The sequence below is a fragment of the Panthera pardus genome, unplaced genomic scaffold (assembly GCF_024362965.1).
Source record: "Panthera pardus isolate Hobbes unplaced genomic scaffold, ASM2436296v1 HiC_scaffold_11, whole genome shotgun sequence".
In the NCBI taxonomy this organism is placed as follows: domain Eukaryota; kingdom Metazoa; phylum Chordata; class Mammalia; order Carnivora; family Felidae; genus Panthera; species Panthera pardus.
This window is the reverse complement of record NW_026526666.1, coordinates 72,140,701-72,165,335: the sequence shown is the minus strand read 5'-3', so window position 1 is coordinate 72,165,335 and position 24,635 is coordinate 72,140,701. Positions and strand designations below refer to the sequence as shown.

General features: G+C 43.6%; 1 protein-coding gene and 1 long non-coding RNA gene across 4 annotated transcripts in view; one reads left to right on the top strand and one right to left on the bottom strand.

Moving 5' to 3' along the window:
- The window catches only part of LOC109254803 (uncharacterized), a 43,877-nt gene extending 42,000 nt beyond the window's left edge, over positions 1-1,877 (bottom strand). The window contains exon 1 of the long non-coding RNA XR_002074981.2: positions 1,596-1,877. This is a non-coding gene — a long non-coding RNA (uncharacterized LOC109254803). The remainder of the gene's footprint in view (positions 1-1,595) is intronic.
- Positions 1,878-2,069: 192 nt separating this feature from the next.
- Positions 2,070-13,752, top strand: KLF17 (KLF transcription factor 17). 3 transcript variants are annotated; one of them, XM_053896204.1, is made up of 5 exons: positions 2,070-2,188; positions 8,153-8,245; positions 10,566-10,690; positions 11,367-12,225; positions 12,577-13,752. In XM_053896204.1, exons 4-5 carry the CDS (start codon positions 11,382-11,384, stop codon positions 12,819-12,821), a joined length of 1,089 nt encoding a protein of 362 aa, XP_053752179.1. In that variant the 5' UTR covers positions 2,070-2,188; positions 8,153-8,245; positions 10,566-10,690; positions 11,367-11,381; the 3' UTR covers positions 12,822-13,752. The 3 variants fall into 3 exon arrangements, with proteins under 3 accessions (XP_053752179.1, XP_019284549.2, XP_019284550.2); XM_019429004.2 differs by lacking the exon at positions 8,153-8,245; XM_019429005.2 differs by lacking the exons at positions 8,153-8,245; positions 10,566-10,690.
- The last annotated feature ends 10,883 nt before the right edge of the window (positions 13,753-24,635 follow it).

The window sequence follows — 24,635 nt, the reverse complement described above, 5'->3', positions numbered from 1 at the left end:
CACCTGAATAGTCCCTCTTTTTTTAAATGCTTATTTGATTTAGAGAGTGGGGGATGGGCGGGAGAGGGAGAGAGAGATTCCCAAGCAGGCTCTACCCTGTCAGCTCAGAGCCTGACTCGGGTTCAATCTCACGAACCATGAGGTCGTGACCTGGCCTGAGGCAAAATCAAGAGTCAGTGGCTTAACCCACTGAGCCACCCAGGTGCCCTGAAAGGTCCCTCTTTTGAATGCATACTTCTCTTGGCTTCTTGAAATATAATCTCCTGACTTTCTCCCTACTTCTGTTACTTCTCAGTCTCCTTGCATGAGCTTTCTGTTCTGCTGAATCCTACAGGAGGTCCTCAAGTTTTGTCCCCAGTCCTTCTCTCTAACCAGCTCCCTAATTGGCATCACTCACTCTAATGGCCTTATAACCACCACCTCTGTGCTGATAGCACCCACATTTACATTTACAGCCCTAACCTCTCCATTAGCATTTTTAAATTTTTTTTTTTTTTTAACGTTTATTTTTGAGACAGAGAGAGACAGAGCGTGAACAGGGGAGGGGCAGAGAGAGAGGGAGACACAGAATCTGAAACAGGCTCCAGGCTCTGAGCAGTCAGCACAGAGCCCGACGCGGGGCTCGAACTCACGGACCGTGAGATCATGACCTGAGCCAAAGTCGGACGCCCAACCGACTGAGCCACCCAGGCGCCCCTCCATTAGCATTTTTAATAGACACTTCAAAACCAATGTCTAAAATGGAATTCTTGTTTTGGCTGTCTCCAAATCTGCTCCTCTTCTCCTTTTTCCATATTACCAAATGGTACAGTCATCACTTGGTTGCTCAAGCCAATAATCTAGGGGTTATCTTTGATTTCTCTTTTCCTCCCAGCCCTTCACCATTCCAAAGCATTACCAAGTCCTGTCCCTTTTAATTGTAGAATATTCTCTAATCACCATCACCACCCCCCCCCCCCCAACAAACACTAACAGCTTTTTCTTGGAGAGCTCCTTTAGCTTTCTAACTAGTGTCCCTGCTTTGATCTCATTTCCTATAATCCATAAGCCTCAAAGGAAACAGAGGATTATTTGTAAAACTTAGATCCTGTCAATTTCCTGTTTAAATTCCTTCAGTAGCTTCCCATCACACTTTGAATAAAGTTCAAACTGCTGTCCATGGTCTCTTAAGACCATCCCCATCATGTCATCCCACTCTCTCCTTTGCTCACATGGCGGAGATTGCCTGGCCCCTTTGCGTTTCCTCTAGCATGCCAAGCTCTTTCTTGCCTCAGATCCTTCCAATTTTCCTATGGGGAGGTTCCTTTCAGGCACTTAGTTCTCAGCTCACATTTTCCTATTTCGTTTTCGCTGTGGCACTCAACACCAAAGAAAATTCTATTAACTATTGGCTTTACTATATTCGTTTGTCTGCCCTTTTTGGATGAAAATTCCTTCAGAGCAAAGACCCTTAGTTCTGTCTTGTTTGCCATTGCATCCCCAGTCCCCCAAAACAGTGCCCACACATAGGAGGTACTCCGTAAGTCTGCTGGAATAAAGACACTGTGCCACGGAGCTCCCGGTATTCGGTTTGTACACACAACAGACAGGGATACCTGGTCTACAGCAGAGAAGGTTCAGGCCTCCAGGAGCTTGTGTCAAGAACCCTGACCTGGTGGGGAGTGGGGTGGAGGCTCTCCCGTCTCCTACACCCCTATCTGCCTCTGCCTCCAGCATCCTTCCTTGGTTTTTCCACTCTTGAGACTCCACAGGCCTGGAGTCTGAAACCTCGGTGTCCTTATCCCTACTTGGGCTAAACAGAGATGTTCAGACCGAAGGGTGGATGGGGGAAGTAGGGTGAGGCAGACATAAGATACAAGATATAGTGAAGGTCTGAGGTCCCCTGGCAGGACCCAGGTGCCTGCTGCGGCGGGGTGGGGCAGCGGCTGAAGGGTGGGTCGGTGGGTGAGACCCTTGGCTCCGCCCCCCCGGCGCCGTGGTAGGTAGAAGCTGAGCGCGGTGATTGTGATTGTGGCGTGGTGGTGCGAGGACACCCCATCTGCGACCCCGAGGCGTCGCGTGTCAGCTGTCCTCTGGTGCGGGTCTGGACCCGCACACAGTCCTGATGTGCAGCCGATCCCAGGCTGAAATGGAGCAGGAGGCCGAGAGGCTGAGCCAGTGGCAGGAGGCTCAGCACCAGCTCGTGCAGGTGAGTCCAGAAGTCAGCACCAGGGCCGGCGTGGGGGTTGGGGGGCGGGGGTGGGATGGATGCAGGCTGGCGGTGGAGGCAAGCACATATCTGGGGCATTAGAAGTATGAGGGATGGAGTTGGGAAGGGGGTGGGGATGGGAGATCGAGGACACAAATCATGTGTCATTTATGCAATTAATATCCATCGAGCATTAGCACCTCTGCTGGGAGCTGGGGGGTTAAAAAAAAGGTCCATGTAACTCGTGTCGAGGGACTTGAGTATCCAGGAAAGAAGACAAAGTTAGGAAGTCAGCGGGGAGCAGGCAGGGAGGAAAAAATTACTAAGTGGCAATACTTTGCCAAGGCCCTGGGAATACAATGGTGAGCTTACTATAAGATATCATACCATTTTATTAATAAATCGCTGAATGATTGCAAGTGTACAAATTACTATGAAGAAGAACAGGTGCCACAGGAGCAAATAGCAGAGGTGTTTGAGTTGATTTAGGAGGTTGAGAAGACAGCTGAGGATTTGGTTTGGGACTGAGAAACTGGTTAGGTCAAGGGTTTGCAGGGCCTGAGACCAGAGACAGTATGCCTCTATGTTGGAGGAAATGAAAGATGGACAGAGACCAAGGCCAAGAGAGTGATGAGAGCATGGCCCAAGGGGAGGGAGGCAGGGATTCCCCGACCTTACTGAGATCATGCAGGGGGCTTCAGCCAGTAGGAAGCCACTGAGGATTTTAAATGTGATCAGTTATGATTAGATTTGCATTTTGTATAGAGTGCCCTGGTGGAGATGGGGGAATTCAAGGCAATAGTTAGAAAGGTACTGGGATAATCCAAGTGAGAACTAAAATGGCAGCCTAACTAGGGAGGTGAGAGTGGAGACAGACAAAACCAAATAGATCCTGGACATATTTTGGAGGTAGACACTGCAGGAATTGGTAACTACTTAGATCTAGGTGGTGAAGGAGCCATTCAGCACACCTTACCAGGTTTCTGGCTTGCATGGTGGGCAACAGTAGGGACATTTTCTGAGAGAGCAAAGGATGGGAGGGAACCAGCTTGTTTTATTGTTGTTTTTAAACCCCTTTGGTTGGGTGAGTGGAATGAATGGGAGTTTTAGATACAGTCTGTTGAAGTGCCTTTGGGCTATCCAAATGGACTGCGCATTGGGCAGCTGGAAGATTCCGGAGAAGTCTGCCCTGGAGCTACTGGTTTAAGAATAAGTGGAATATAAACCAAGATGGATCATTAGCCTGAGAAAGATTGACTAGAAATTTGTAGGTGAGGGAAACCAGTAGAAGAGATGGAGGAGGAGGGAGGGCCAGGGAGGAGGGAAGGAGAAAAATCCAGCAAGTGTGACAATGTGTTCTTAAGTCCAAGGGAGGAAAACATTTCAAGAAGAGTATGGCCAGTAGTCTCAGGAGCTCCTGAGAGGCCAAACAAGAAGGGATCTGACAAGTGTTTGGACTTAGTAGAGACAATGAAGGTCATCAATGACCTTTGTGAAAGCTGTTTCTGTGATGAGATGGGGGCCATATGGAATTTGGGAATAATAAAGCAAGGTAGTGATAAAGGCGTCTTTTTTAGACATCTCCAAAGAAGTTTGCCTGTGAAGGATCAGGAAAATGAAAGAGGGCCATCACTGAGAGGGAGGAAAAAGGGGCTGGGCACCCCAGAAATACTCATCCAATAGACAGTGATCTGGGGCCTATTATGTGCCTACTTTATGCTAGTTGCATATAGTGGTAAATAAAACAAGATAGGATCTCCTCAGCCCTTCTAGAGGTAAAAAAAATTATTTTCAGGGCACCTGTGTGGCTCAGTCAGTTGAGCATCCGAATCTTTTTAAAAAAAATTTTTTTTTAATGTTTTTATTTTTGAGACAGAGACAGAGACAGAGCATGAACAGGGGAGGGTCAGAGAGAGGGAGACAGAATCCAAAGCAGGCTCCAGGTTCTGAGCTGTCAGCACAGAGCCGGACGCGGGGCTCAAACTCACAGACTGAGTGATCATGACCTGAGCCGAAGTCGGACGCTTAACCAACTAAGCCACCCAGGCGCCCCGAGTGTCTGACTCTTGATCTCCACTCGGGTCATGATCTCACAGTTTGTGTGTTTGAGCCCCTTATTAGGCTCTGATCTGACAGCATGCAGCCTGCTTGTGTTTCTCTCTCTCCCTCTCTTTGCCCTTCTCCTTCTGTCATGTGCACTCTCTCTATTTCTCAAAAATAAATATTTTAAAAGAATAAAAAAAATGTTTTCTTCCATAGTCAAAACATTTTCAAAACTACCAAAATTTATTATTTCTTAATATCATCTTGCATGTAATTCTTGTTCAAATTCCCCTACAACTTGTTCAAGTTCTCCCTAAAGTGTCCTTAATGCTAATATGTCCAAACGAGGATCCAATTTAAGACCACACACTGCATCTAGTTGTTACATCTCTTGAGTTTCTTTGAAATTAGAATAGTTTTCTTTTTTCCTGACTGGCTTTCCATCTTTCACAATCCTCATTTTGTTTTATAGACAAAATCCTTCTTCTGGATTTATCAGATTGTTTTCTCATGGTATAATTTAGTTTGATATTCTATCTCTTGCATCACCTCTAAATTGGAGATAGACCTTAACGTTTAATTGCATTCCTGATTTTTGGTGAGAATGTCTCAAAGACACAATGGGCTCCATCCTCATCAGGAGACATATCTGGCTTCCCCACATCGGGGGGATGCTAGAATTAAGATAGTGAAAAGCCTGGTTGATCTCATCTCTCTTTTCAAACTTAACATTTAGCCTTGTGGTCAGAAAGTAATCCATGTTATATGTTTCCTCGGATACATCCAAATGTCCAGTTCCCCACCAATCATCCACCTAATGGTGTCAACCAAATATTAATTTTTCCTTAAAAGTTTCATTAAGGGTCAGGGGCGCCTGGGTGGCTCAGTCGGTTAAGCATCCGACTTCGCCTCAGGTCACGATCTCACGGTCCGTGAGTTCGAGCCCTGCATCAGGCTCTGGGCTGATGGCTCGGAGCCTGGAGCCTGCTTCCGATTCTGTGTCTCCCCCTCTCTCTGTCCCTCCCCCGTTCATGCTCTGTCTCTCTCTGTCCCAAAAATAAATAAACGTTAAAAAAAAATTTTTTTTTAAAAAATAAAAAAAAGTTTCATTAAGGGTTGTAAAAGAATTTCCATTCCCACCATTCCTTCTACATTCATTAGTGTGCGTTCTTCTGTAAAATAGGATTTTTCTTAAACCCCTGGGCTCTTTTTTCGGTGATTTTGAAGAAGTTTCCTCCCGGAAAGATAATAAATGATTAATTCTTTCTTCAACTTACGATGTTCAAAGCTTCTGTTAAAACCAACAGTCATTATTCTTCTTGATTCTCAAGCTGTCACAAATTTGGCCAGTGGGAACCCCTTCTGTGTCCTTTTTTAGACATTTAAAAAAGGGGTGGTAAAATCTACATCCATGTTTAAGTGTATAGTTAGTGGCATTAATCATATTCATGTTACTGCGCACCCATCACCACTATTAATCTCCACAGCTTTTTTCAGCTTCCCAAACGGAAGCTCTTTAACCAATAAAAAGTAGCTTCCTAATTCCATCCCCCATCCCCACCCCAAATCCCTACCAGGCAACCACCATTCTACTTTCTGTCTCTTGGAGAGCTCTGAATCCTAACCACTAGACCACCAGGTTCTGTTTCTTTGATTTTGACTTCCTTAAATACCTCATATAAATGGAATCATACATTCTTTGTCCTTTTGTGACTAGCTTATTTGACTTAGCTTAATGTCTCACAGGCTCATTTGTGTTGATTTCCTTTTTTTTTCTTTTTTGTAAATGTTTGTTTATTTTGAGAAAGAGTGTGTGCACACAGGCCCTCGTGAGCTGGGGAGGGGCAGAGAGGGAGAGAGAATCCCAAGCAGGCTTCTCGCTGTCAGCGTAGGGCCCTATTGCTGGCTCGATCCCACAACCATGAGATGATATTGACCTGAGCTGTTAACCCACGGAGCACCCCAGTCACCCCTCCTTTTTTTAAGACTGAATAATATTCCAATGTATGCGTATGCCACATTTTGTTGATCCATTCATCTGTAAATGGATGCTTGGGTTGCTTCCACGTTTTGGCTACTGTGAATGATGGTGCTCTGGACATGGGTGTACAAATATTTATTTCGGTCCTTGCTTTCAGTTCTTGTAGGTATATACCAGAAGTGGAGTTGTTGCATCATATGGTAATTTTATGTTTAATTTGTTGAGGGAATGTCATACTGGTTTCCACAGTGGCTGCACCATTTTACATTCCTACCATCAGTGTGCGAGGATTCCAATTTCTCCATATCTTGCCAACACTTTGGGTGTGGTTTTTTTGTTTTTGTTTTGATAAAAATCATTTTAAATGGGTGTGAAGTGACATCACATTGTGGATTTGATTTGCATTTCCCTAATGATTAGTTATGTTGAGCATCTTTCATTTGTTTATTACCCATTTGTTTATCTTTGGAGAAAAGTCTAGTTAAGTCCTTTGCCCATTTTTGAATTGGGTTCTTTCTCTATGTTAAATTTTAGGAGCTCTCCATCTTTTCTGGATAAAATCTCTATTAGATATGTGATTTGTGGGGTGCCTGGGTGGCTCAGGTGGTTAAGCGTCCGACTTTGGCTCAGGTCATGATCTCGAGGTCCATGAGTTCAAGCCCCGCCATTGGGCTCTGTGCTGACAGCTCAAAGCCTGGAGCCTGCTTCAGCTTCTGTGTCTCCCTCTCTCTCAGCCCCTCCCCTGCTCGCACTCTGTCTCTTTCTCAAAAATAAATAAATGTTAAAAAATTTATTAAAAAAAAGATATGTGATTTAAAAATGTTTTATCCCATTCTGTGGGTTGCCTTTATACTCTGTTGGTGGTGTCTTTTGATGCACAAAAGGTTTTAATTTGATGAGGCCCAACTTTATCTCTCTTTTTCTTTTGTGGCCAGTGCCTTTAGTGTTATATCCGAAGAATCATTGCCAGATCCATTGTTATGAAGCTTTTCTCCTATGTTTTCTTCTAAGAGTTTTAGTTTAGCTCCAACGTTTAGTCTTTCACCCATTTTGAATTGTTGATTGTGGTATTAAGTAAGGGCCCTTCATTCTTTTGCATGTGGATATCCAGGTATACCAGCACCCTTTATTGAAAAGGCTGCCCTTTCCCCCAATAAATGGTCTTGGCACCCTTATTGAAAATCATTTGACCATATGGGTAAGGGTTTTCTCTGGGCTCTATTCCTTTCTGTTGGTGAATAAGTCTATGCTTAATGCCAATATCACATTTGTTCTTGTTTTTGTTTTTTACTTTTTTTAAGTTTATTTAATTTTATTATGAGAGAGAGAGCATGTGTGTGTGTGTGTGTGTGTGTGTGTGTGTGTGTGTACATAAGCAGGGAAGGAGCAGAGAGAGAGGGAGACAGAATCCCAAACAGTCTCCACACTGTCAGCCTGGAGTCCAGACTCTGGGTTTAATCTCACAACTGTGAAATCATGACTTGAGACAAAATCAAGATTCGGACGCTTAACCTACTGAGCCACCCAGGTGCACCAATGCCAAGAATATACTGTTTTGATGCCTTGTAGCTTTGCAGTAAATTTTGAATCAGGAAGTGTAAATTCTCCAATTTTGTTCTTTTTCAAAGATTGCTTTTGGCTTTTTGGGGTCCCTTGAAGTTCCATATGAATTTTAGTGGGTAGATTTTTCTGTTCTTGCAAAAAGTGGGATTTTGTAAGGATTATATGGAATCTGTAGATTGCTTTGGGTAGCATTGACTTCATAACTAAAAGTCCTCCAATCCATGAACATTAAGGTGTTTCTCCATTATGTTTTTAATTTATTTCAACAATGTTTTTTGTAGTTTTCAGTGATTAAGTTAATCTTCTTAGCTATTTCTAAGTATTTCTTTTTGATGCTATTGTAAATTGAATTGTTTTTCTAATTTTTTTTTTTACAGATAGTTCATTGTCAGTGTATAGAAACAACTGATTTTTGTGTGTTGAATTTGAATCCTGCTACTTTTGCTGAATTTGTTTATTAGTTCTAACAGGTGTGTGTGTAATCTTTAGAATTTTCTACATGTAAGACTGTATCATCTGGGAGCAGATAGTTTTACTTTTCCAATATGGATGCCTTTACTTCTTAAAAAAATTTTTTTTTAACGTTTGTTTTTGAGACAGAGAGAGACAGAGCATGAACAGGGGAGGGTCAGAGAGAGAGGGAGACACAGAATCTGAAACAGGCTTCAGGCTCTGAGCTGTCAGCACAGAGCCCGACGCTCACAGACCGTGAGATCATGACCTGAGCTGAAGTCGGACGCTTAACCGACTGAGCCACCCAGGCACCCCTGGATGCCTTTACTTCCTATGTAATTGTTCTGGTTAGAACTTCCAATAAAGTGGTAAAAACAGCCGTCCTTGTTGTCTTGATCTTAAAGGAAGAGCCTTCAATCCTTCATCATGAGTATGATTCTAGCTGTGGGCTTTTCATAAATGCCTATATCAAGTTGAAAGTTTCTTGCTATTCGTTTTTTGAGGGTTTTTTTTTTTTTTATCATGAAAGTTATTGGATTGTTTCAAGTGTTTTTTCTACTTTTCCCCCCTCTATTTTACTTTGATTTTCAGATGTTAAATCAGCCTTGCATTCTTGGGATAAATCCTATTTGGTCATGTGATATACTTTGCTTAATATGCTGGTGGATTTGGTTTGCTAATTTTTTGAGGATTTTTTTTTTTTGGAGAGGGTATCCATCTTCATAAAAATGTTGCTCTATTGTTTGCTTTACTTGTGTGATGTGTTTATCTGGCTTTGGTATCAAGGCATGCTAGAACGAGTTAGCAAGTATTCTCTCCTCTTCAATTTTTTGGAAGAATTTGAGAAGCATTTATATTATTTAAATGTTTAGAATTCACCACGAAGCCATCAAGTTCAGGGTTTTTCTTGGTCCTGGAGGCTTTTGATTGCTGACTCGGTCTCTTTTACTAGTCACAGGTCTGTACAGATTTTCTTTCTCTTCATGATTCAGTGTTGGTAGGTTTTGTCTTTTTGGGAATTTATCTATTTCATTTAGGTTATCCAAACTGTTGGCATAAAATTGTTCATAGTGCTCTTATAATCTTTTTCATTTCTGTAAAATTGATAGTAATGTCCTCACATATTTTTCTTGGTCAATCTAGCTAAAGGTTTTGCAATTTTGTTAATCTCTCCAAAGAACTAACTTTTGGTTTCTTTGATATTTTTCTAATATTTTCTTCCTTATACCAGCTTTAGGGTTAGTTTGTTCTTTTTCTAGTTCCTTACGGTGTAAAGTTAGGTTGTTCATTTGAGTTTTTTTTTTTAAATTATAAGCATTTATAATGCTTATTTTTATTTTTTAAATATTTTTAATTTTTTTAAAATATTTATTTATTTTTGAGAGAGAGAGCATGTGAACAGAGGAGGGGCAGAGAGAGGGAAACAGAGGATCCAAGAAGGTTCTTTGCTGTCAGCACAGAGCCCAATGCGGGGCTCTAATTCACGAACTGTGAGGTCATGACCTGAGCCAAAGTCAGACGCTTAACTGACTAAGCCACCCATGCATCCCGAAATTCCCTTTTTAAGAGGGACATTGTATAGAATATTTTCTATTTAAATTCAGCATTATTTTTACTTCTCTGATTTTTATAATAGAATTTTTCATTTTCTGAAAATCCTGATTTCTCACAATATTGTTTTAAAGCGATTTTATCATGGAAAGTAACACTCAAACAGAAAAGTGCATTTAAGTAAGTGTACAGCTTAATGAATTATTACAAAGTGAAGACCTCTGAAACATTGCCACCACCATAGCAGCTCCTCCAATGCCCCTTATCATTGTCCCCTCCCTCCCCTCTAATATAACTTGTAGCCCATTATCTGTACATAACTTCTTTGAATTCCTCTATTTCTGCTCTGTGATGTTTCTGTAATTGGTGTAAAAGCTGAAATTGCTTTCTTAAATTTGCTTTCTTTGTGTGTGTGTGTGTGTGTGTGTGTGTGTGTGTGTGTGTTTGAATGTTGCTCATTTTTCCTTGCTCTGTGGCAATATTTTTTCTGGTGAATTTTTTTTCTTTTTGAGAAATTACAATCATTAATTTCTGTTTTGGTGTTTAAGTGTCTTTTATGGATACTGTATTTTTTACTTATGCGTTGTTTTTCATATTTGAATGGATTGGTCTTTTCTGGACTGTTCCAGTGGATGAATAGATGGGAGATGGTGGGGTTGCTTTTCCAGTTTCTCAGCTCAAGAACTATCTCTAATGCTACAGTAATGGGCAGCTTTAAAAAAATATGATTCTTGGATCTTGTCCTGTTTCTACCACCATTATCTTCCTTTCTTTCCTTCACACCAGTTAGTCACCAAGGAATACTGCCTCGGACTTCCAAGCCAGTCCCCCACCATTGTTAAAAGTCTGCCTCTTTTCCTTCCTTCCTCCAATGCTTGATCTCAGACTTGTCCACAGCAGTTCCAACTCAGGTGAGACCCTCTTTTGTACGTAAATATTTGCAGGTGGTTTCTAAGTTGTGCTACAGCCATGACCCATCCGAAACTTTGTGGGTTTCTTTAAAACAAATTTTTTTAAATGTTTATTTATTCTTGAAAGAGAGACAGTGCTAGTAGGAGAGAGGCAGAGAGAGAGGGAGACATAGAATCTGAAACAGGCTCCAGGCTCTGAGCTGTCAGCACAGAGCATGACACAGGGCTGGAACCCATGAACTGTGAGATCATGACCTGAGCGGAAGTCGGACACTCAACCGCTTAACGGACTGAGCCACCCAGGCGCTCCTGTGGCTTTCTTATTGTGCTGATTTTGGATGTTCTTTCACCCTCACACTTAAATATAATCTTTGAGGGTTTTCTCAGTTTTGCTGAAGGTATAGGTTGTGGAATATTTTATTTGCTTTCTTTGTTGCTTTTCATGAGATAAACAAAAACATGCCAAGGGAAAAAAAATGGCATGAGGTACATCTAGGCTTCCACTGTGCTCCCATCAGCCAGACCTGCATCTCAGAAAGCCCAAACTGGAGAATGGCTTGGAGGCAGGATAATCCAGGCAAGAGATATTGGAGACCTGGATGAGGGTGGGAAGGAGGGAAAGTGGAACTGGAATTTGAACTAGAGTGAATTTCACCTGACTCTCTCTCTCTTCAAGGATACTGAGAAGTCCATGTCCATCTTGGACATGTCTCCATCTCCTGGAAGCAGTGGAGTGGACGCCTCTTGGAATGACGGCCCATCAGACACTCAACACTTCCCTCAGTGCACACAGCTGGAGAGGATCCCCTTGGCCTTGACTGAGGCACCCAGGCAGAATGCAAGTGATATGGGGCAACAGTTCAGTATGTTGCTGCCAGAGCATGGCGTGAGCTACTGCTCCCAAGTGATTCACACTCCTTCCCAGATGATTTACTGTGAGGGGATGTCTCCCTCCCAGCCAGGAATGATGATTTTCAAGAGGTCCCAGATGATGGCCTTAGGAGAACCCAGTATTCCAGGGATGGCCATGAACTTTTGTAGGAATCTAAGGATGCCCTCCAGTGGTCTACCAGTCTCAGCTCCCAGTGGAATCTCCATGATGTCCCACATCAATGCACCCACAATTTCTTATTCTGGCCCACCAACGGTACCTTCTAATAGAGACTCTTTAACACCTAAAATGGTATTGGCCCCAACTATGTCTTCTACTGAGGCTCAGACAATGCTCCCTTCTTTGGCTCAGATGTCACCCCCTAGAGATCCCCATGATTTTAGGATGCGCCCAGCTGGGTCCCCATCATTGCAGGCTTTAAAATCCCAATACTCTCTCATGAGCCAGCCAGCCTCCCCGGAAGACTCCTTCCTACCCAAGCAGCCCATACGAGCTCCACAGCGAGTGGAGCGGAACTCCAGGGCCCAGGAAAGGGCTCCCAGGAGATCCCCAGTTTCAAGGCCTTACTCCTGCCAATATGAGAACTGTGGAAAAGCTTATACTAAGCGCTCCCACCTCGTGAGTCACCAACGCAAACACACAGGTGAATGAGGTGTCAGATAGGAGGGGTAGGGTTGGGCGGGGTGGAGGAGTCTCTGGGCTTTAGATTTGTGCTGGACCACTGGTTTGTAATGCCTTGAGGTTAGCTTGTCATCCTTCAAGTTTGGAGTCAAGCTATATTGGCCCCACCAATTTGCTTTCCCATGGTCCAGTGTGACTGTGTCAAGATCATGGGGACTACTGATGGTGTTGCCTCCTCATTACTTTCCTATGGTTTTCTTTTGGTTTCTCAGCCTTGACTGCTCTTCCTCATAGAGTGAGACTCCTTCCTGTGCACCTGCTGGCCTATCGTTAAACTTAATTTCTTCTGTTCCTTGTCACCCCCTTCCCCCAGGTGAGAGGCCTTATAAATGCATGTGGGAAGGCTGTACGTGGTCTTTCTTCCGTTCTGATGAGCTTGGACGACATATGAGGATACACACCAGATATCGACCATATAGATGTGATCAGTGCAGCCGACAGTTCATGAGATCTGACCATCTCAGGCAACACCAAAGGACTCATCTGCGGGTGCCAGGATCCCCAGACCCACAGACGAACAATGGGAAAATGGCTGGTCCTCCTGCTCCTGTTCTTTAGGTCAATCTCTCTCTTTATTTTAGGTTCTCCCAGATCCTGCCTGCCTCTGACCAGCTAGTCTCTGGAAGGTGTAGGCTTAGATGAAGACAGAGAAAGATTATGAGGTGGTGTTAAAGCCTATATGAATTCTGGACCCAATCAGAGACTTCTCAAAAACCATCTTGCATGCCCTCACCTCTCTGGGGCCACTTGCTTTTCCTAAGTTTAGCCTCATGGGAAGATGGAGGAAAGTAGGAATTGGAAGCTTTATAAAAAAGCTCTTTATCTTATATCACTCCCCAGCTTAAAACCCTTTAGTGACTCTCTTTTGCCTATGTAAAATCCAACTTCCTTATCTTGGTCTTCTATAGTTTCCAGAGCCAGACTATGCTCAAATCCTGAATTTACCATCTACTAGCCATGTGACCTTGGGAAAGGTTCTTGGTCACTTTACCATATTTCCTCTTCTAGTAAATGAGAAAAACAGTATTGGACTGCTTGGGACACTTATGTACAGAATCACATTCTCTCTGGTATTCATCAGCCATAAGCCCAGAGATTGTCTTGTCCTACAGCTTCCAGACTTGCATGGAATGTCCCACTGCAGGACATGGGATCTGGCATCTCAAGTTGCCATTAACAACCCAGAAGTGTGCGGGAGTTAATGCTCTTGGAATAACATTTGACTAATGGAAGATGGGAGAGAGTCAGGCAGATAAATTCCTTCTTCCCTCCTTTTCCTTAATTGCCACAAGGCACTCTTTCCCCAAAATGTACAGCCAATGGGGAGACCTCCCATGTAGCCATGGACACACCTATGGTGTTTCCTCAAGGCTTGTCATGAAGCAGGACCCAACTGCTATCAATTTGCATTACCACTAGTTCTCCCTGCCTTGCTTCCCTTTACTTATTGCCCGGGGTTTGCAGTTCTCAAATAAAACATCAGCACTTAGTTCTTGTTTTAGGCTCTGTTTTCTGGGTGACTTGGGGGTGGAGGACATTAGACTGGGGCAGAGAAGGAAGAGCCCTATTGTAACTTCCCCTCCTCCCGTCACTGAGCCCAGGTACGTGGACTACCAAATACCAGGTATTAAAGGCCCTGTCCTACCTCGTTCCTCCCCTAGGGCTGAGAGCATAATGACCCTCCTGGATACTCAGATAGTTTTGAACCTCCGTTTCTGGACTTCTCAGCTAGCCATTACACTGACCAGCAAGCTAATAAAAAGGAACTTGCCCAAACTCTCAGGTGGCAGAACTGGAATCCCAACCAGAATCTCTCTACTCTCTGGGACGCCTGGGTGGCTCGGTCGGTTAAGCGTCTGACTTCAGCTCGGGTCATGATCTCACAGTCCGTGAGTTCGAGCCCCACGTCGGGCTCTGTGCTGACAGCTCAGGGCCTGGAGCCTGTTTCAGATTCTGTGTCTCCCTCTCTCTGACCCTCCCCTGTTCATGCTCTGTCTCTCTCTGTCTCAAAAATAAATAAACATTAAGAAAAGAATTAAAAAATAAATAAATAAATGTCCTCTTTCCAAGGGGATATTTAAAAAAAAAAAAAAAAAAAAAGAATCTCTCTACTCTAGAGATGATACCTTCTGCTGATATTGCCAAGCACTTCCAGGAGATGGCCACAGAGAGATGAATCAGGTCCAGTTCCTGTGGCCAAGGGGCCATCTTGCTCTAGGGCAGAGAAGTCCACCTAAGTGAGGTGGCCATGGAGAGGGGGAGCACCTAAAGGGGAGGATCAGAAAGGCTATCTGGGGGAGGTGACCCTTGAGCTCAGAGAGTATATGTAACATCTAGTAATCCCTATTGTTGTAATAAATTAAGCAGGTGAATGAAGAGGAAAGAATTCCAGACAGAATGCTGGACCAACACAACTGCTCAGAGGAGTGTCAACCTGCAAGCTTCCATTCATTTGGCCAATGTTCTTTGAGCCCACTACAAAGAGCGTCACAGCTGTGGGGACTCATGGTGAGGGGCACAGAGACAATGGAAGGGTGTGTCAGGGAAGAAAGACTTCTCAAAGAGGTGCCTGAGTCAGACCCAAAGAGCTTGTGGAGGTTAGCTAACCTCCAATTTCCTGGACGTCTACCCTTGGCCATGCCCTGTGTTGGACACTAAGGACTCAGAGCATGACAGTGCCTTGCAGTGGAGCATAAAAACCACAGATAAACATTCTGAAATCACTTAATGTTGCCATGGAGAGGAGCCAAACCTCTGTGGGCTCAAATTTATCTGGGCATTGTGGAAGTCCCACAGATTTGGTGACACCTGTCACCCCCCATCCCCACCCTGACCCCTTCCTGCATGGCCACCATGGTCTGTTCCCCTAATGGCCCCAGCGTACCTGGTCTAGGCATCCAGGTGCCCTCTACCCAAACTCTGAGTGAGAGGAGTAGGCATGATAAATAAGGGCAGGGGGTGCTTATTTGTGACCCAATGACTTACCCCAGGTCTCAAGTGCCTGAAATCTCTTAAATTCCCACCTGGGCACTAGGTCCCTTCTGTGAAGTGGAACATCTCAAGCTCAATGGGCCAGGGCTGGTCTCCATACCCTGCCCCACCTGGCTTACACTTATCCCTGCCGGTAAGGTCAGCAGGCCAGATTGCTTGTTGGGCCTCAAGAGAGAGAGGTCTGTTGATGACCCATCACTCTCATCAAGGAATGGAACTGAGAGGAGCCAGAGTGGGCAGGGGTGTGCCACATACACTACATTGGTGGGCAAAACAGGTCCCTGCCCCTGTGGAGGTCACAATCTAGTGGAGGAAGGACATAGAAATGTATGGAATGCGGTGAGGACAAATATCAGGGACTTGCTGTAATAGGACAAGGGGGCTCCCTCAGGAAATGTGGTTTGAGCTCAGAGGTAAGGACTAACTGGGAGTTAGGCAGGTAAGGAGGTGAGGAGGTGATTGGAAGAGAAAATTCAGTCTGTCTTTTATTTAGAGGTTACCTTATGGCAAGCCTTGGCTAAGCCTTTCTTGGTATTATCTTATTCAACACTGGGCAGCATAGTGGGTGGGGTAAAGACCTTGTGGGCTCCCAAGTAAGACGTAGATTTTGAATCCTGCCTCTGCCATTTCCTGGCTGTGTGGCTTTGGGGAAGTTATTTATCTCTGCACCAGACAGCAAGGGGCAAGATTCAAGCTAAGGAGGATTCAAGGGGACACCTTCAAGCTAAAGAGAGAATTAGTTACATTGAAAAGGTTTCTTCTGCTTAAGGGAGAGGGAGTGATTTCAATGTTCCAGGTGAGAGTGGAAGGTGCTTGGGCAGGGTGTGGCAGTGTGGCTGGAGAGTAGCAGAAAGATTTGCGAGAAAATCAACCTAGGTGATAGCTGGATCAAGGATGACTCCCGGTTTATAGCTTGTGTTATAAGTGACACAGAAGGAGAATGGATGAAATTCATTTAATTTATTTTTCTATTTTTAAATTGTTGATGTCTCATGCAAAAAATAGTTTGCTTATATAATTTAAAGTAATAACTTATTTGCCCTTATACCACATTTGAAACCTCTGTGTTCCCCACTGACCACATTCCTCATCTTCTGCAGAGGCTCCTGAAGTTTGGTTAATCTTGTGTTTGCTTTTCTTTGTTTTTAAACCATATGTATACGGCTCTTAAACCATAGAGTGATTTGTTTTATGTGGTTTTGAACTTCGTTTATTCTGTTTGGGGTTCATTGAGCATCTTCAATGTACAGGTTTATAGTCTTAGTGAAATTTGGAAATTTTTTGGCCATGTTTTATCAATTTTTTGCCCCCCCTTCTTTTTCCTCCTGACACACAATCTGCCTATATAATAGACTATGTGATATCATCTCACAGGCCACTGATGCTCTGTCCATCTTTTTTTTCAGCCTTTTCGTTCTCATTTTAGATGTCTTCAAGCCAACTGCTCTTTTCTTCTGCCATGTAATCTGCTATCAGTTTTTCAGGTTCTCTACTTTCCATCTCTAGAAATTCCATCTTGGATCTTTAGAAATCTATTTCTCTCCTTAACATGCTCAATTTTTCTCTTCCTTATGAAGCATAGTTAAAATAGCTGTTCGAATGTCCTCAGATGCTATGTCCCATCATATTTGTCATTTCTGAGTCTGTAATGATTGATTTTTCTCTTGATGGTTGTCCTTAATTTCCTGCTTCTTTGAATAGCTGATAATTTTGTACTGGATGCCAGATATTTGTGAATTTACATTGTCGGTTGCTGGATTTCATATTATTCCTTTACATATTGTTGGTTTTTATTTCTGGCATGCATTTTACTTTTTTGGAGTTAGTTGGAGCTCTTGGAGCCTCTTGGAGGTTTACTTTTTTTTTTCCTTAGGGAATTTTTATTTATTTAATTTATTTAGTTTTTAAAGTTTATTTATTTTGATAGAGAGCACAAGTGAGAAAGGAGCAGACAGAGAGGGAGGGAGAGAATCCCAAGTAGGCTCCACACTGAAGTGTGTGTGTGTGTGTGTGTGTGTGTGTGTGTCTATACACATCCTCTCTATACATTCATTTATCAATGGACACATGGTTTGCTTGCATACCTTGTGCTGTTAATAATGTTGCAATATACATAGGTATGCATATATCTTTTCGAATTAGTGTTTTCATTTCCTTTATGTAAATACCCAGTAGTGGAATTACTGGATCATAAGGCATTTAAAAAAATTTTTTTTATGTTTATTTATTTTTGAGAGAGAGTGTAAGTGGTAGGGGCTGAGAGAAGGAGACAGAGGATATGAAGTGGGCTCTGTGCTGAGAGCAGTGAGCCCAATATGGGGCTCGAAGTTGAAAACTGTAAGATCATGATCTGTGCCAAAGTCAGATGCTTAACTGGCATCCTGACATTTTTATTTTTAATTAGAGGAACCTCTATACTGTTTTCCATGGTGGCTGTACCAACTTATTCCCACCGACAGTGCACGAGGGTTCCTTTTTCTCCACATCCTCGCCAACATTTGTTATTTTTTGTCTTTTTGATTCCAGTCATTCTGACAGGAATAGGTGATATATCATTTTGGTTTTGATTTCCATTTCTCTGATTAGTAATGTTGAGTGTCTTTTCATGTGTTGGTCATTTGTGTGTCTTCTTTACAAAAATTTCTATTCAAGTCCTCTGCTCATTTTAAAATCAGATTATCTCTCTAGGGTTGAAAGTTGTATAAGTTCTTTATTTATTTTGGATATCAGCCCCTTATTAGATATATAACTTGCAAATATCTGGGAGAATAATGTTTTTTAAGTAGCAATGTAGTGAGATCCTAAGGTAGGTGGGATGGGGAGAATAAATTCTAAGGTAGGGATGGGTTGGGATGTCTTCACAAGGCAGAGATGTGGCAGGATGTGAAGGCAAGCAGAAAAGAGAGCTTCTTGGAGGACATGGAGGATGTAGGGGAGCTCCCAGATTATGAAGGAGTTTCAGAGAGTACAGTGTGCTACTTTGGGAGGGAGCTTGGAGGAAGGATGGGAAATAAAAGATAAAATAATGGAAGGCTTTCCGAAGGTCTTTGGCAATTGTCTGTGTTAGAACTTGTATTATATTTATTCTTGTTCGTTCATCAAAAAATTTACTGGGTGTCTCCTGGGTGTCCAGGGGCTCAGTGATGGGAATATAGTGGCCAAGTGGTCAACTAGACCTCAGCTCCTCCTGGAACTCTAAGTAAATGCAGGAGAGGCTGACTCAGAAACAGATGATCACAATTGCATTTGGAAAGCCCATCTTGGTTGCCTTGGGTGGAGAATGGATGGATTATTCTGGGCTGAAGAGTATGCAACTGCATTTGGGCAAGGCAGACAGCAGTCCACACAGTCAAGCAGACTGTTGAGGAATGGTTGGGATAAGAAATGTGAGCTGAAAAGAACTTCTGACTTAATTCCATAGGTCACATCCTAACCCCCAGCTGCAACCTCTGGTGTCCGGCTCTGTTGACAGCTTACCCTGTGCTGGGTGCATTTGATGATGATCCTGCTTTTGCCAAGAAGGTGCTGGGGGCTGCCTGGCTTGAGGCTCCGGGGCTGCAGCTAATACCCTCCCAAAGGCAACTTCCCTGGGCCAGGTCTGGGTCCAGAAGAGAACAACCCCTCCTCTATCTGGGCTGGTGTAGAATTCAGCCATCCTTCACAGACTGGAGAGACCATTTTTAAAGAGAATCCTAGGTTCTGGGGAATAGGGGATGGAAGGCACCTATAGAATGAAGCCCTGAACAGGTACGGAAACGGTGTGAGGGGTTGAGTGGGGGAGGGATAGGAGGGATGACACGTAAATAGGGTCTTAGAAGACACTGGAACATCGATTCCACTCCTACATGTAATGTAGCAAGAATGCCTTTTCCAATAAATCTTTCTCTGCATTCATTCGTTCACTCAATTCTCACTGACTCACACCTCAGGCAACGAATCATACTTTTACTTGTGTTGTGTGTTGAGATAAAAGATAAAACAAGGTCTCTAACTTTGTTTTCTCTTTCCTTTCTTTCCTCCTTTTCCTTTGCCTGGTCCGTTGAAAACATTTTAAGTAGATAATATATGCATGTAGCGCAAAATTCAAAAGCCAGGACATGTTATTTGGCAAAAGGTCCTAATGCTCTTGAACCTCTCTCCTTGGAAGTGATGCTATTTTTTTTAATGTGCCTTCCAGACCCATCTGTAATACATAAACAGCAGATTATACACACTGTCGAGTCTCTTGCTACCTTCGCTTATCAGTACATCTTGGAGACTTTTGTGTAAGCAAATACAGAACGACTAGAATCTTTTAAATTGATGCACATAATTCCGTCGTGTGGATGTGCCATATTTATTTTATCTGTCTTCTATTGTAGGATGCTCAGCCCGCTTGTCATGAAACATTGCTATAATCTTGAGAAAGTTGTTTTCCTTCTAATGGATGAATGTGTTTCCATTGCAATTATAAAGTCTTACTGATTTATTTTATTGCCTTTGGGGGAGCAGTTAAATGAACTTTATTTTAGAGCACTTTTAGAAAAATTGGGATGATTGTATCTAGAGTTCTCCTATACTCCAGACCCGGTTTCCCTTGTTGTTAACATCTTACCTCAGTGTGGCGTATTTGTTACAACTAATAAACCAATACTAATACATGTTCACTAACTAAAGTCTGTACTTTATTTAGATTTCCTTAGTTTTTCCCTAATGTCCTTTTTCTGTTGCAGGATTCCATCTAGGATAGTACATTACATTTAGTTATCATGTCTCTTCTGGCTCCTCTTGGCTGTGACAGTTTCTTACACTTTCCTTTTTTTTTTTTTTTTTTTTTGGTGACCTTGACAGTTTTGAGGAGCACTGGTCAGATGTTGGTAAAATGGTAGAATTCTAATGGTAGAATGCCTCTCAGTTGGGATTTGTTTTTTCGCATGACTTCAGCTAGAGGTAAATAATGTGTTTTTAGGAGGAAGACCACGGAGGTAAAGTATTATTTCCAGTAAATGCACTTAACAGAAGATCCAAGTACACTGTCATAGCCCTTTGGTCTCCTCCTTTCCCACCCCTGTGTGTTGGTAACAGGCCACACATGGCCTTTTCACCTCTTGACTGCACTGTCACGATAACTGAATAAAGCCTTGATTTTTTACCTTCAGTTTGGTTCCTTGTCCTAATTAATCATCTTGGCATCTGGCACCTCAACAAATTGATGCAGCAAGCCAGTGGCCAACTGAGCACAAAGCTGTTCTGGAAGAATAAAATACCCCGGGGTCCTACGAAGTACTTCCACAGCCATGACAATAGGACTTGGTGAGTGCTGGTGGATTATTTACAGAAACTTTTCAGTTCTCAAGGGAACCATTGGTTCCCTTTAGCCCTCGACTCCCTGGCCGGGCTTGCCCAGTGGGTCACATTAGAAATTCAACAAAGGGAACTCTAAGAAAGCTAGGAAATCAGTTCCCTAGCTACTTCTCATGGTGCTCCAGAAATGGGACCAAAACTGTCAGAGAATCCGCATGCTGAACTGCACCCAATAACTATTGGCTCTAAGTAGTACTTGATGCTAAGGGACATCCTGCAATGTAGATGGTAAAACTGTTAGCCAGACTCAAATTTCCAAGTTTGTCCCAGCTACCCCTGCTGGCACTGGTCACTAGGCCCAGTTAAACCTCTTCATGAGATTGGGTCAATTCACCCATGATACTATCGAAGTCTTTTTTTTTTTTTTAAGTTTATTTATTTTGAGAGAGAGAGAGAGAGTGAGAGCACACCTGTGCGTGCCTAAATGGGAGAGGGGCAGAGAGAATCCCAAGCAGGCTCCATGCTGTCAGCACAGAGCCTGATTCAGGGGTCAGTCTCATGAACTGGAGATCATGACCTGAGCTGAAATCAAGAGACGGATGCTTAACTGACAGTCTAAGACTTAATTGACAAATTCCCACATGTGGAAAAAGCAGCCACTGGCAAGAAAGCAAAGACTGACCAGGAGAAAGAGCAGTGTAAGAGTAATGACCCAGTGCCCTGTCCTGGGCAAGGCCTTTCCAGAAAGATCTCTGAATTTGGTTCCTTGGTGACAGTGTCAAAGGAGGCAATTGGTAGGGCAAGGAACTTAGGGCCTGTGGGGCACCTGATGAGCAGCTCCCTTCTAGTGAGCCTGGAGATGAATGGGAGAGTACCACTAATATTACCTGGACCTGTTGGCATTCAAAAATAAACAAGACTAGGGCACAGGCCCAGGACCCTCTTTTCCCAAGGGGGACCAGAAGCCTTATGCCAAGGTCAAGTTCAACAGGGATGTAGGAGAGAATTGCACTTCTTGGGTCTTTGGCTGCTGGTGCACAGGTGACCATGATCCCTGAAACCCTAGCTCCAGGATGAGGGGGAAACAAAGCTCTACCTCTGGGACCCTTGCCCAAGCCAAGTTTTAAGTGGGTCCTTTGGGTCCCTACAAACTTCTTTTGCTATGGCTCCCACTAGTGAATGTATTATTGGTATAGGAATGTTGTTTACATCTATAGATGATTTGCCTTTACCCCTTTACCCCTTTACCAAATCCCTGATAAGCATGGCTGCATTTTAGTGGGGCATATGGATGAACCTACCCAATTACTTACCAGCGCCTAGTACCATTGTCTATCCAAAACAATATTTGCTGCTTGAGGAAGAAAAAGAAATAACCACTCACATTGCCAATCTCAAGGAAGCCAGAGTTCTATGAGATGATTTCTTCACATTCAATAGACTAGTTTGGTCTGTGCAAAAGGCCTTGGGTATCTGGAGACTCACCATTGATTATAGAAGGTCCAACGCCATAGTCCTGGCAGTACCTGGTATTATGATTGTCACAGAGGCTACTGCCCAAGCTGAAGACACTTGGTATACAGCAGCTGCTATTGAAAATGCCAAAAAAAAAAAAAAAAAAAAAAAAAAAGAAGAAAGAAAGAAAGAAAAGAAAAAAAGAAAATGCCTTTTCTAGCATTCCCTCTCTACCCGGATGATTGGGATCAAATTCACCTTTATGTGCAATGCATTGCAATACACCTTTGACGTGCTACTAAAAGGCTACCTAAATTCTCCAGCTATCTGCCATGAATGTGACGTGGAAAAAGTCCTGCTCCTGGAGGGAGCACTAGAGCACTTTGTTAAATTGATGACATCCTCCTGGTGGGTCCACACAAAAGCACCACCCAATAAGAACTGGATGCCTTATTGACCAACATGCAGCCACACACATAGGTCATTAACATAGGTGAGGCACAATGACCCAGCATCCAGTGAAACTCTTGGGCATTATCTGAGAAGGGATGTGATGTCTCATTCCAGAGATGACTACCTTGACAAACAAAGGACACCTAGTGATTGGTGGGCCTCTTTGGCTAACGGTGCTCTCACATAACCAGTGTAGGGGTCTTGGTGGCATCCATCCCCCTGGGTTACCAGAAAGGCTGCTACCTTAGAGTGGGACCTTTAACAAAATGCCTGGAGGCCCTCCAATGGGCCACCCTGGTTGACCTTCCCCTGGGGCCTATAGATCCACATTTGCCTTTGAGTTACAGGTCTCAGCAAACTCTGAGTTCATGGATTATAGCCTATGGCAGAACAGTGCCTTGGGCTGGTTGCACCACTTGGTTTTTGGATCCATAACTCCTCAAGTTGGCCGAAACAAACCACTCTTTATTCATCTGTTAGGGCTTTGCTGGTGCCTCAAGTGCACTAACCTTATTAATGTGGACATTATACATTGCCACAACTGGATTCTACAAGAGCAAAATACCTCCCTAAATGTAAACTCACTCCTGTCAGAGAAGAAGGCAACCAGAACATCTGAGAGAAAAGTGTGGGATCTGCCATCAGAACTATTTTGGCTACAGTGGTGGTGGCCTTCCCTCCACTCACTCTTGCCCTATATAGGCTGTGTGGTTATTCTCACTGTCATCCAATTAGAAAAGGTTGTACATAATCTGTCCTTGATCCTCATTGAGACTATCAATAATACAATCTCAGCCTCAACTCCTTGGCCCAAGTAGTGTTGGCTAACTGTAGAGTCCTTGGCTTCCTGTTGGCCAATCAAGAAGGAGAATCTGTGCAATTGCCAACACTTGGATCAATGAACCTGGCAAAATAGAACAGTCCATTAGGGGGCTTAGACAGAAGGCCTCCTGGCTTTCTAGGGTAGACCCTAATGAGCTATGGATCTTTTTCTGGCTTGGCAGTTGTTGGGGCTCATGGCTATATTCATTCCCTGGGCAGGCCTGCTATTCTACTTAGAGTGACTTTGATCATGTTCCTCAGAATGGTTAAGCAGACTTATCACAATGTCTGGCTCATTTTAGTCAATGATGGGGTTGCCTATGTCTCTTGCTCAGGCCCTGAAAGATCAAGGGGTGGAGCTGAGGAGTCCAGTTCCAGGCCAAATTCCTGTTTGTGATCGTTTAGGCCCAACCATAGCTAGTTATAAGACCTTGCCTGCCAGTCCTCATGGGAAAAAGCTGACCCCTCCCCTACAGCTGACTTGGTGCCGGACAGGTGCACTACAATTTTCTGAAGGGAGTTGCTGTCAAGGAGTCACTGCACAAGCCAGCCCTGCTCTTATGCATATCTGCATTCCCAGCCTGGGCACCTCCATTCAGAGGCCTCTTTCCTGGGAGCCCTGCTGAGGCTTTTTTTTTTTTTTCCTATCTACCTCAGTACTTTTCCAATGCTAGCACTTTCCCCTCTTCCTCCTTCTATTCCTTCCTCCTTCTCTAAAAAGATAGAAGAATCCTTTTGTTTAAGGCAGTGAGAGAATTCCCCCCATCTGCACGGCATGTCCCTTAACCCTTGCCTGGTGCTGTTTCATGGGGAAAGATGGAACACTGGGGAGCTGGCGCCTCTTCTTTTTGCATCTTGCTTGCTCTGTAGAAGGAAGTAAATACAGACTTGATTGTTACTTTCAGTTGGCCTCATTGTCCTAATTGGCCATCTTGACACCTGATCGCATTCCATTGGTGGATGGGCTCTCACAGATGTTTGTTTATACCTATAACTTAAATATATTATTTCATAGCACACCAAATACAGCATTAAGATATAACTTTTAAAATGCTGCCTGAGCCCCTTAAAGACTCAGAGATCTAGTGTCTGGGGGCTCTGTGAGGTGAGTGGGTGGGTCAAAAAGCATCTCAAATGCTGCAGGACCAATGAAGCCCTGGGGATTTGTGGTCCACTTCCCTTTTAGGGCTCTGGGTAGAAAGTGCTCCTTTTGAAAATGAGGCTTGGGATAGATCACATCCTTGACTTTACCCAGACCTTTTTGCCAGGGGGACATCACACAAGCTGGGGCTTGGGCAGGAGCCAAGCCCTAAATGGGCAGAGCCTGCAAGAGCTGGAGAAGGACGGAGTCAGCAGGGGAAGATGGTG